At 47.8% G+C, this 12,718-nt stretch overlaps 1 protein-coding gene across 5 annotated transcripts; it reads left to right on the plus strand.

Moving 5' to 3' along the window:
* Positions 1-818: 818 nt before the first annotated feature.
* On the plus strand, positions 819-12,039 carry LOC133894620 (GTPase-activating protein GYP1-like). Of its 5 annotated transcripts, none has more exons than XM_062334875.1 (12): positions 819-1,103; positions 1,196-1,522; positions 2,332-2,430; positions 2,635-2,738; positions 3,469-4,280; positions 4,374-4,496; positions 4,581-4,669; positions 4,761-4,961; positions 10,520-10,927; positions 11,023-11,106; positions 11,216-11,409; positions 11,499-12,039. In XM_062334875.1, the coding sequence occupies exons 2-11, from the start codon at positions 1,370-1,372 to the stop codon at positions 11,273-11,275; spliced, it is 2,133 nt and encodes a 710-aa protein (XP_062190859.1). In that variant the 5' UTR covers positions 819-1,103; positions 1,196-1,369; the 3' UTR covers positions 11,276-11,409; positions 11,499-12,039. The 5 variants fall into 5 exon arrangements, with proteins under 5 accessions (XP_062190859.1, XP_062190861.1, XP_062190860.1 ...); XM_062334877.1 differs by having other exon boundaries at positions 1,196-1,516; XM_062334876.1 differs by having other exon boundaries at positions 819-1,099.
* The last annotated feature ends 679 nt before the right edge of the window (positions 12,040-12,718 follow it).

Here is a 12,718-nt window from a genome sequence, read left to right on the forward strand (position 1 = left end):
TTTAGATATTTATCTTAAATAGTCACAAATAAGTGGTGTTTTAGATATTAACATATTGTTTAAGACATAACTTTAACTACTATTTTTATTATAATATATTTATAAAATATAGTAAAATGTATTATTGTGAAAATACTTTTTGAGATAAATTTATTTATATCATTTTCAAGTATACAAACTCAATATATAAAAAGTAATTTGTAATTAAAGTTTAGAATGATTGATTGCATACAACCCAAAACGACATTTATTTGTAACTAATGCATCTTATACCTTATGGTTGGGTCTTTGGATGATATTGCTTCATATAATTTGGGAGAGACATGTTCAAGTTCAAAAGAAAGAGTACATTCCAATGTGACAATGTTGGCTTACCAAATGAAAGTTGGACACCTGCATTGTGAAATATACCTGAGGATTTGAATGAAAACTTGTCAATTTAGTTGCCATAAGCATTGCAAAATGTAGCACAGATGTATAACCAACGGGTTAGTGAAAAAAATGTGCAACTCACTGATTACGAATCAAATAGGTACCATAGAAAATATCAAAAGTAGTTTTAAAATGGGTTTTGGCCACCGGCAAATTTGCAAACATCCTTATCTATAGCTGGATGATTTTTTAGATTTTGTAACCAGCGGTATGTAATGGAATATGTTCTACACTAAAAAAACTTCCAAACATCCATGAATTCGGACCAGGTAAAACTGCCAGTGGATCATAGAAAACCGCGAACCGTACGAACCGGAGATTCTATTCAGGACGAGAAACCCCCTACACCCTCCCTACATTTCTTTGTTCTCCAGCCGTGGATCGAGGGGCAGAACCGGCAATCTGCAAATTTGAGGAGACTCCACTCGACTCGGTTTGCGAGGGTTTCCTTTCCTATCCTTCTCTCTAGTCTACCGCCGCCGCAAATTGGTTCCGCCTCAACGACGGCGACCTCACCGCCGTCGCCGGCGACGGGTCACTACAGACAACCCCTCTTACTGCTGAAGTCTTGTCTCGTAGAGAGAGGCCGAGGCCGAGGCCGAGGCCTCGTGTGGTGCCGCCCTCTGGACTGGCGTGGAGTCACCTGGCACGATCCCTTCCTTGTCTTGTCGGTAACTACCCTACAGTTGCTTGAACGGATTGTTCTGGGAGTTGGTTTTGCTCGCAATCTAATCCAGATCTTACTTTCTTCCTCTACGGCCAGGTTGTGGAATTCTGCGTTGCGTGGTGCCATACTGCAATTCAATCCAATCGAATCCATGGTTGGGTTCGATTCGTTTCTTTTTCTTCTTCTTCTTCTTCAGCGCGCAAGAGCGATCTAGCCGAGGTGCGGGCGCAGTTTATTTCCCAAAAGATTTCGGGGTCCAAGTGAACCCCCATGCCTCCCATCAAGCCCGCCGCTGATGGCGCCGCCGCGGATTACATCAAATGGATGTGCGGCGCCGGCGGCGCCATGGCGAACCTCCAGCGCGGCGTTGGCTCCCTCGTCCGTGACATTGGGGACCCCTGCCTCAACCCCTCTCCAGTTAAGGTCGCTTTGCTTCTTAGTTCTTAATCACTCCTGCTGTTATGCACAACTTCATATGGATTGCATGATAGATACTAGTGCCAATGCCAATGTATTTATCGCTCCCTTATCCGTGACATTGGCCTGACCATTGCCGCGCCGTCACTTATGTGTTGGCCATTATTGGCAAGGAATTTATCTGTTGCATTTCCTTAACTAAACTAATCACATGATGTACAGTGATAGCTTGCTTTTACTATGTGGTGATTGATATACGTGGTTTAGATGTGTACTTGAGCTTAAAGCCTTCTTTTGTTGCATTGATGTATGTCATCTATATTTAATGTTTATCCTGTACCATTATAAACGAAAAACAATTTGCCTCTTTTATTTTAGCCTTTGCACATCATATAGGGCCACTAGCCACAGACAAGGTTCAGTGTCGCATAAGCTCCACAGCAGGCTAAAACAATTTCCTTAATGCTTACAGCTGTTTGGGTGCTTTAAGCGTTTTCTCATTCATCGGTTGCCCCAAACAGAGGCTGTTAGGAAACACAGATGCACTCCCGTCATTCTTTGAACTTTGACGCTTATCTTAATATGATTACGATAACATTTTTCAAGGAGGGCGCATCCTGAACACTGTTACTAATTTGGCATCAGAAAGACTGATGTCACACTGTAATTGTTAACCATTCAAGTAAATTGCAACCTGACAAGTTAGCAAATATAATAAAACAACAATACTTCGTATATGACTATTAACTATACTTTGTATTGAAATATTTTCCTGCACTACTTACTAATTTGTTACTTTATCTGCAATCATACAGGGAAGCAAAATGCTCAAACCAGAAAAATGGCACACATGTTTTGACCGTGATGGAAAGGTCATAAGTTTCGGTAAAGCTCTTAAATTCATTGTCGTAGGGGTGAGTTCACTATGTATTTAATGTTTCAGGAACTTCCGTTTCATGTTTGTTTAGTTGTAGAAAGGTGCTTAATGATTCAGTATCAGCTTCCATATACCCAATTTTTCTCATCACCAAATGAATGTCTGCGCAACTGTGGATAATAAAGTGCATCACAGTGGTGATCTATCTCTAACAACTTCTACCTCCATTATTGATGTACAGGGCGTGGATCCCTCTATTCGAGCAGAACTTTGGGAATTTCTTCTTGGCTGCTATGCCTTAAATAGCACCTCGGAATATAGGGGAAAACTAAGAGCTGCTCGAAGGTTTGATCTTCTTTTTTTCTGTCTTTTGTACAGGGATTCTTTTTATTTTACAAACCTAAGTGGCTAAGAGGTTTACATGCTATTTTCAAAAAAGAATGCTGTGGTAGGCATCAGTTTGGTTATTTTGTATTAGTAGACAAACTACTACAGCTAAATTTTCCTACCCTTTCCAGTTTTACCATTATCCTGCATATGACATTAAAATTTTAGTCCCAAACTAGAGTTTCTCTTATAATTATACTGATGTGTAGGACATAGAAAACAATATTGAAAATGTGTCACCATGCTTGCCTGGTGTACCAGCCTGGATCTTTGAATGTATTTCCGAGGTAGCATGTCTTTGTTGCACATATTTATCCTTTCTTCATTATACTACCTTCTATGCACTCGCTAGGGGAAATACTGGTGTTGTCAATGTTTTCTGAAAACTGTAGATTAGGTATTGTTCTTGTCCTGAGGTTCTATGATTCATTTGATGTAACTTCTTTAATAACTGAATTTATTTTCTGTAGTCTATTTCATTTGCAGTTTTGCTATTTTCTAATATTTTTGAGGCTGGAGTTTTTCAGTTTTATTTTCGCCCCTTGTGATTTACTTGCATTTGCAAGTAGCGTGATCAGTATTTGAATAAAATTTGTGAACCTTAGAGACTGTAATATTTTCCTTTTGTAGTTTAATTATTGGAAACTTGGAGGGGATCTAACCTTATGCTCTATTTCTTTCTAAGTAGGGAGAAATATCATTATTTAATTAGACAATGCCAAAGCATGCACGCAAGCATTGGTACAGGTGAGCTGGCCTACACTGTTGGATCGAAGCTGATGGATGTCAGGACTTTTCCCAAAGAAACTGACAGTGGAGAAGAAGTCCACACAAGTCAGCAAGCTTCACAACATGCACCTTGCAGTTTAGCAGAAAATTCCAATTTGAATTATGGGTCTGGTGGCACACACCAGTCTGAAAAATGGAAAAACTGCAGTAATTCAGCTCAACCAGTTGTTTTCAACGTACATAACGGTAGCCCTGATTATGAGTCCAGTTTTATGGTGCCTTCCACAGTGGTGAATAATTGCTCAAGACATTCCGGAGATTACAGTGGCCTTGGTGAACCAAGGTATGACAGTGAGACCTTCACTGATTTTCCTTCCCTACCTGGTACAAACTTGCTCTCAAATGGTGGTGGGGATAGCAATGGAGTTGAGGAAAGCCATTGTAGTTTCTCAGTACCTGAAGATAGGTTAAGGCCCTGTGATGAACGCATGCACAGCTTCCAAATCAATAATAACATAGATCTCATTATAGAGTCAAACTCATTATCCAATGATCTGTTTCGAGTGAGCAACAGTGACTCAGCCGTTTTTCACTCGGATGCATACAAGCAGGATAGATGGTTAGATGATAGTGGCTATAGTAGGGAAATTATAGACTCATTGAGGATATCTGATGCACCAGAAGCAGATTTAGTTGATGGAACCAAATCCAACAGTCTGATTGCCGACAAAGATAGAGTCTCTGAATGGCTTTGGACACTGCATCGAATTGGTATGCTTATTTTCTCGTCGTTCGCATAATTCCGGTGGTCTCTTCTGATTGTATTCCAGATACCAATACTTTAAAAAAAAACACTTGATGCAGTGGTTGATGTGGTGAGAACAGATAGTCACCTTGATTTCTATGGAGAATCAAAGAATATGGCCAGAATGTCGGATATACTTGCAGTTTATGCATGGGTTGATCCCTCCACTGGATACTGTCAAGGTTTGCATATTTTGATGAAGCTTTATTTGCTAGAATTATTTACTTGATGTATCTAAAATTCTAAATTGGATAAGTTGACTATAGGTATGAGTGATCTGCTGTCACCTTTTGTTGTTATATATGAGGAGGATGCGGATGCCTTTTGGTGCTTTGAGATGCTACTGAGAAGGATGGTAATTTGCATCTATCATAAATTTTAGCGGTGCCCTTTAGTTTGGTCTTTTACGTTACTTGATGGTTAATGTACATTGTGCTGCACCTCAGCGTGAAAATTTCCAGATGGAGGGACCAACAGGAGTTATGAAGCAGTTGCAAGCATTGTGGAAGATCATGGAATTGACAGATGTAGAATTGTTTGAACATTTATCGGCAATTGGTGCTGAAAGCCTTCATTTTGCTTTTCGGATGCTGCTAGTGCTTTTTCGTCGAGAGCTATCCTTTGAGGAATCGTTGATCATGTGGGAGGTCTGACGCTCCAGCATACCTGTCTTATTTTGGACCATTCGTAGTTGACTAGTTCTTGCATGAAATTAATATGATAATTCTTTGAAACAGGGATATAGGTAAAATATAGTGAATCTTTAATTTGGATATGAAATCAGGCCAAAATAGTTCATAATAAAGATAGTTAATCTTTGTGACAGCATGGTTAAAATAAATTACTTTGTCATGGTCGGGCGTCAGTATTCTAGGCGCCGCAGGGCCAGAGACGTCCGCCGCGACGCGCAACGCACGGAGTCTGCTCTGGGCGTGCATGCGACCGACCAGGACTCTGCCACCGTATGTGGCTAGGAAGGAAATTAGAAGTAGCCTTCTATTATTAGCTTTCTATTTAAGTCCCTTAATCCTAGGAGTCTTAGAGTTCGGATGGTTCAGGCCTTTGGCCTCATATATATTGTAACCGCACGTTGGTTTTGGAAGATTAAGCAAATACAATATCAATCTAGTCTCTCTCTCTCTCTCTTCTTCAACTAAGCCTGCGGTTTGGGTTAACCTTGCCGGAGAAGACGACGGACCGAGACTACGAGTTACGTAGTCGAGGGCCAGCTACCCGAGGGTTTGACGCCCTTGACAACTTGGTATCAGCTTCCAGACGATCCTCGTCGCACCGCTCTGTCTTGCCACCACCGCGCGCTGCTGCATCGCCACCACACGTTGCTGCGTCGCCCAGTTCCGCGTTGTCGTCCGTAGCATCTTGTCCAGCCGACATGGGTGACAACGGCGATCTCAAGGCCTCCGTCGAAGCCCTCACCAACGCCATGAAGACGATGCAAGCTTCGATCGATGCCAACGCCAAAGTCATCGCCGCGCTCACCGCCAACAAATCGTCCTCTTCGGCCTCCGCGCCCGGCACGGGTGAACATCACAATGACCGGCCGCCCAAGTTTCAGAAGCTGGATTTTCCTCGGTATGATGGCAAGAGTGATCCCCTCATATTCATCAATCGCTGTGAATCCTATTTCCACCAGCAGCGAATCTTGGAGGAAGAGAAGGTCTGGATGGCCTCATATAATTTGGAGGATGGAGCGCAGTTGTGGTACATGCAGGTTCAAACGGATGAAGGTACTCCGTCCTGGCGCCGCTTCACCGAGCTGCTCAATCTGCGCTATGGCCCTCCTCTACGTGCGGCTCCCCTTTTCGAGCTTGCTGATTGCCGCCGCACGGGGACTGTCACGGAGTACGCGGACCGCTTCCAGGCACTTCTTCCCCGAGCAGGATCCCTGGACGATCGCCAGCGCGTGCAGCTGTTCACGGGGGGGCTCCTTCCGCCGCTCAGCCTTCAAGTGCAGGTCCTCAACCCGCAAACTCTGGGGGCGGCTATAAGTCTGGCCCGCCAGCTGGAGCTCCAGGAGCCATACACGCAGCCTGCATCGGTGCCGGCCAAGACCGCAACTCGTGGTCTCCTACCGGCCCCGCCACCGCGTCTGGCCCTTCCGGCTCCGCCGCTGGCTAACCCCGACAAGGCAGTTGTGGTGGCGGACGGTCGGCTGCAGGTGAAACGCCTGTCCGTGCAAGAGCAGGAGGAACGCCGACGGCTGGGGCTCTGTTTCAACTGCAATGAAAAGTACACCAGGGGTCACAACCGGTTCTGTAAACGAATTTTCTTCGTCAACGGCTTCGACATGGCCTCCTCTGCGGATGCCGAGGCTGAAGACGCCCCGGACACCGAGGCTCCGGTATTCTCTCTGCACGCAGTGGCTGGGGTTCCCGTCGGCACCACCATCCAGCTCCGCGTGCTCTTGGCGGCCGCGTCCTTCGTCGCGCTCATCGACACGGGTTCCACTCATAGCTTCATCGGGGAGGCTGCTGCGAGGCGTACTGGGCTGCCGATTGAGCCGCGCCCCAGGCTCACAGCGACAGTCGCCAATGGCGAGCGTGTCGCCTGTCCCGGTGTGATTCGACGCGCTCCACTTTTCCTCGATGGCATGGAGTCCTGCGTCGACCTCTTCGTGATGCCACTTGCAGGCTACAAGGTCGTCCTTGGCACCAACTGGATGGCGACTTTAGGTCCGATCGTCTGGGACCTGGCGGCCGGGACGATGGCGTTCCAAAGGGAGGGGCGCTCCATCTGCTGGCATGGCGTTCCTCCCCCGACCGGGCCGCACCTCCATGCCACCTCGACCGACGCCTCCCTCTTGGACGGGCTCCTGGCTTCCTTCGCCGACGTCTTCGCTGAGCCCCAAGGCCTGCCGCCGGCGCGTTCTCGAGACCACCACATCGTCCTCAAGCCCGATGCGGCCCCAGTGGCGGTGCGACCATATAGGTACCCGGCGGCCCACAAGGACGAGTTGGAGCGGCAGTGTGCCGCTATGATCGCGCAAGGGATTGTACGTCGCAGCGACTCGGCGTTCTCGTCCCCCGTCCTCCTCGTCAAGAAACAGGACGGGTCATGGAGGTTCTGTGTCGACTACAGGGCGCTGAATGCACTCACGGTGAAGGATGCTTTTCCCATTCCGGTCGTCGACGAGTTGCTGGATGAACTCCATGGCGCAAAATTTTTCTCCAAGCTGGACCTGCGATCTGGATATCATCAGGTGCGCATGAGGCCGGAAGATGTTCACAAAACGGCGTTCCGCACACACGACGGCCTCTACGAGTTTTTGGTTATGCCATTTGGGCTCTGCAACGCTCCGGCGACGTTCCAGGCGCTCATGAACGATGTACTCCGTCCTTTTCTTCGTCGCTTTGTACTCGTTTTCTTTGACGACATACTGCTCTACAGCGAGTCCTGGGCGGATCACCTTCGTCACCTGCGTGTCGTCCTCAGCGAGCTGCGCCGCCACACCCTATTCGTCAAGCGCTCCAAGTGCGCGTTCGGCGTCACGACGGTCTCCTACCTCGGCCACATCATCTCAGAGGCTGGCGTAGCCATGGATCCGGCCAAGGTGCAGGCCATCCATGACTGGCCGGTGCCTCGTTCGGCACGAGCGGTGCGTGGCTTCCTCGGGTTGGCCGGCTACTACCGCAAGTTCGTCCATAACTACGGTTCGGTGGCAGCACCGCTAACTGCCCTTCTCAAGAAGGATGGTTTCTCTTGGGGAGCTGTGGCGACAGCAGCTTTCGACGCACTCAAGACGGCGGTCACCTCGGCGCCCATATTGGCCATGCCGGATTTCACAAAGACCTTCGTTGTGGAGTGTGATGCATCGTCCCACGGCTTTGGGGCGGTTCTCATTCAGGAGGGGCACCCGATAGCGTTCTTCAGCAGGCCCATTGCCCCCCGCCATCGCGCCCTGGCTGCATATGAAAGAGAACTCATTGGCTTGGTGCACGCAGTCCGCCATTGGAGGCCCTATTTGTGGGGTCGGCGGTTCATCGTCAAGACGGACCACTATAGCTTGAAGTATCTACTCGACCAGCGTTTGGCTACCATCCCACAACATCATTGGGTGGGCAAGTTGCTGGGCTTCGATTTCGCCGTGGAATACAAGCCAGGCGCGACGAATGCTGTGGCCGATGCGTTGTCCAGAAGGGACACAGAGGAGGGGGCGCTCCTGGCCCTGTCTGCGCCACGTTTCGACTTCATTGATCGACTTCGGCAAGATCAACTCTCTGACCCAGCCATGGTGGCCCTCCGTGATGACATCAGTAAGGGCGAACGCAGGGACCCCTGGTCGGTGGTCGATGGCCTCATTCAGTTTGGCGGCCGTCTCTACGTTCCCGCGGCTTCTCCTTTGATCCAGGAGCTCATGGCGGCAATTCATGAGGAGGGCCACGAAGGGGTCCAACGCACGCTGCATCGGCTGCGGCGCGACTTTCATTTTCCCAACATGAAGAAACTTGTGCAGGACTTCGTTCGGGCGTGCGTCATTTGCCAGCGGTACAAGTCGGAGCATCTCCATCCGGCTGGCCTTCTGCTTTCCCTCCCAGTGCCGCAAGGGGTTTGGACTGATATCGCTCTAGACTTCGTCGAGGCCCTGCCCAAGGTTCGGGGAAAGTCGGTGATTCTCACAGTGGTGGACAGGTTCAGCAAGTACGCGCACTTCATTCCTCTGGCGCATCCGTACTCCGCCGAATCCGTCGCCCAGGCATTCTTCTCCGAGGTTGTACGGCTGCACGGTGTGCCTCAGTCCATGGTCTCGGATCGGGACCCTGTCTTCACGTCGACCTTCTGGAGGGAGTTGATGCGCCTCATGGGCACCAAGCTCCACATGTCTTCGGCTTTCCACCCACAGTCGGACGGTCAATCGGAGGCGGCTAATCGCGTCATCATCATGTACTTGAGGTGCATAACGGGCGATAGACCGCGACAGTGGCTCCGCTGGCTACCCTGGGCCGAGTTCATCTTCAACACGGCCTATCAGACTTCGCTGCGGGACACGCCGTTCCGCATAGTGTATGGCCGGGATCCACCATCCATCAGGTCCTATGAGGACGGCGAGACAAGGGTGGCCGCGGTCGCTAAAAGCATGGAGGAACGCGAGGAATTTCTTGCTGATGTCCGCCACCGGCTTGAACAAGCACAGGCTACGCAGAAGCTCCACTATGATAAGGTGCATCGTCTCGTCGCATACAGTGTGGGCGATTGGGCACTTCTGCGGCTTCGCCAACGTGCAGCTTCGTCACTACCACAGGCTGTCTCCGGCAAGCTCAAGCCACGTTTCTTCGGGCCGTACCGCGTCACCGAGCTCATCAACGACGTTGCTGTCCGTCTCGCCTTACCGCCTCGCGCCCGCATCCACGATGTATTCCATGTGAGTCAGTTGAAGAAGTTCCAAGGGCCAACGCCGGACGCTCCACCGCCACTGCCGGTTCTCCAGCATGGCGCCATTGCCCCCGTGCCTGAGCGCGCTGTGCGTTTACGACTGGCGAGAGGAGTCCAGCAGGTCCTGATTCAGTGGCAGGGTGAGTCTGCAGCGTCGGCTACGTGGGAAGACGTCGAGCCATTTCGTGCCAAATACCCAGAGTTTCAGCTCGAGGACGAGCTGCTTCTCGACGGGGGGAGAGATGTCATGGTCGGGCGTCAGTATTCTAGGCGCCGCAGGGCCAGAGACGTCCGCCGCGACGCGCAACGCACGGAGTCTGCTCTGGGCGTGCATGCGACCGACCAGGACTCTGCCACCGTATGTGGCTAGGAAGGAAATTAGAAGTAGCCTTCTATTATTAGCTTTCTATTTAAGTCCCTTAATCCTAGGAGTCTTAGAGTTCGGATGGTTCAGGCCTTTGGCCTCATATATATTGTAACCGCACGTTGGTTTTGGAAGATTAAGCAAATACAATATCAATCTAGTCTCTCTCTCTCTCTTCTTCAACTAAGCCTGCGGTTTGGGTTAACCTTGCCGGAGAAGACGACGGACCGAGACTACGAGTTACGTAGTCGAGGGCCAGCTACCCGAGGGTTTGACGCCCTTGACATACTTGCACTGCGTAATGCTAAGAGCTTAAACATGGTATTAGTTAATGCACATAACTACACTGAAGTGCCCTTTACATCAGTTCAGGACGGCAAGCGATTATTTTATTTTACGTGCTCTTTACACTATAATCTTGTTCTGTTGATTCAGTGTTTTTCTTGCCTTCAGATGATGTGGGCTGCTGATTTTGATGAAGATGCAATCAGGCATTTAGAAGCAAACTGTCTAGAACCGTTGCTAGTACATCTGAGGAATGATTTATCATGTGAGGTTAAAGAAGTGCATCAGGTGAACAGTTGCACAAGAAGAAAATCTGAAATCAGGAAGTTCCATCGTAGAAATGGTGAAATCTGTGGAGGTTGCCACCCTGGAGCGAAATCCAGTGCAAGAAATCATCTCTGTGGTTTGTCAGGTGCTACTATATGGGCAAGGCATCAGCAGATGCGGCATCTGAGTGCCAATGTGTTAGCAAGGAGTGGAGATGACGAACTACATATATTCTGTGTAGCAGCAATCTTGATTATCAATCGCCACAAGATAATTCGAGGGACTCGCTCAATAGATGACGCGATCAAGGCAAGTTCAGTAACTACTTTCTTTCATGTCGTTTAAACCCTTGTGTCTACGGAATGGTTAGTTATAGTTATTTTCTTCGCAATGGATTTTTTTAGATGTTCAATGATAATATGCTGAAAATCAATGTAAAACGATGCGTACGCTTGGCTATCAAGCTGAGGAGGAAGTACTTGTACAAGGTAAATTCTTATACAATCTTATTGAACACATACATCAAGTGGTTTTCTTTCTTTCGCTTATTTCTTTTAGCTCGACATCAACACCATCCTTTCTATGGTTGTTTTTTAGTGTTCTACTTATATCTTGCAGTCATTGAAAGGGGGCTTGAGTGATGAAAAGGGAAGTTGAAGAGCTTCCATTTCACTTGGACAAAAAGATTAGCTATTTCCCAATTATACATTGATGTGTAGGGGTGATGGGGCGGTATTTACCAGGAGTCTGGTGCATCTCCGAGTTCTTCTGCTGTCACCCAGCATTGCAAGGTATGTATGTGGCGGGTGGGCAGGTGGCCCCCCCAGGTAGTGGCAGATGGCAGATGATTCATGATTGACATATTTTTGCTTTGTTTCAGGAAATCTGTACATACTATTATACTTGAACACAAAAGATGGAGCTGCGGACTTGAATAGAAAAGAATCCCGCCGTGTTGCTGTATTGCCGGTGCTGTCATTGTTTTTGCTGTGCCCATTCGGCAGGGGCCATGCCCATGGCGATTAATTGCGATTAATTGATTGTATTTATCAATCTTGAGGTATTAATTGATTGTTGTGTCCTGTGCTTGGCTGGCAAACCTCACCACACGGAAGGGCAGAAAGAAATATTGACGTGTACAAAGTCTGATCTGAGCAATCAGTTCTTTGAAGCAGTAGTTAGTTCAATTGTTGTACCGTTGTTACGGATGGAGAATTCATATTACCCAGCACGGATGTGTACACTGTACCCCCAGCTCCCTTCCTAGCAAGTTTTCACCGAAATGTACAAAATACCGTACCCAGACTGGTTACCGGAGGAATACTGGCCAAACTTTCCGGAGTTTTGGTTGAGATAAGGTGTGGCCGTGAGAGCAGATATGGCTTCTCGAGAACTTAATGGAGAACAACTTTCTTTGGTCTTTTCGGTGGTGTAGCTCATGTTACGTTGTCACGTAATCTTTTTTCACCTTGAGCACCACATGCAATGTCGACACTCGCGTTGCAATGATGCTGTATGTTTGTCTAAATAAAAATGAGACGTTTCCATTATACATGTTTTTTAGGCAATCAGAGGGGGCGGGGTTAGTTTCGCCACCTGATTTTACTTCGATAAAACACTCGTGACACCGAGTTTTACAAGCACGCCACAACATGGTCGTGCCACTTCGTCGTAAGTTGACGATCGGATCGCTTGGCAAAGCGATGAGCCCAAATGGCTAGGCCATGAGCTATCTCAAAGAGAATAGAGCGTGGGTTTTCACCGATTGTTTTAGTCTGTTTCTGTCAGAAACTTAGAAGCTAAAAGTCTAAATAAACGGATTTGCTGAAAAGTAGTTTTTGAAGAAGCTAGAAGTTTGTTTCTGAGGAAATAAACTAGAAGTTAGGAAGCTAGTTGAGAGTAGCTTTTTTGAGAAGTAATGCGCTGAGAAGTCAGAAAATTATTGTAAAATCTAATAGTCAAATTCTAAAAATAACTTTTCAGAAAAGATAAAAATATAGCTTTTCAAAAAAATCAGAAGTAAAAGTCTAAACAAACAGACCTACTCTACTTAGTCCTAAATTCTCCAAAGGATAACGGGCACCACCGAGTTCCAAACCG

This window comes from Phragmites australis, chromosome 2 (genome assembly GCF_958298935.1).
Source record: "Phragmites australis chromosome 2, lpPhrAust1.1, whole genome shotgun sequence".
In the NCBI taxonomy this organism is placed as follows: domain Eukaryota; kingdom Viridiplantae; phylum Streptophyta; class Magnoliopsida; order Poales; family Poaceae; genus Phragmites; species Phragmites australis.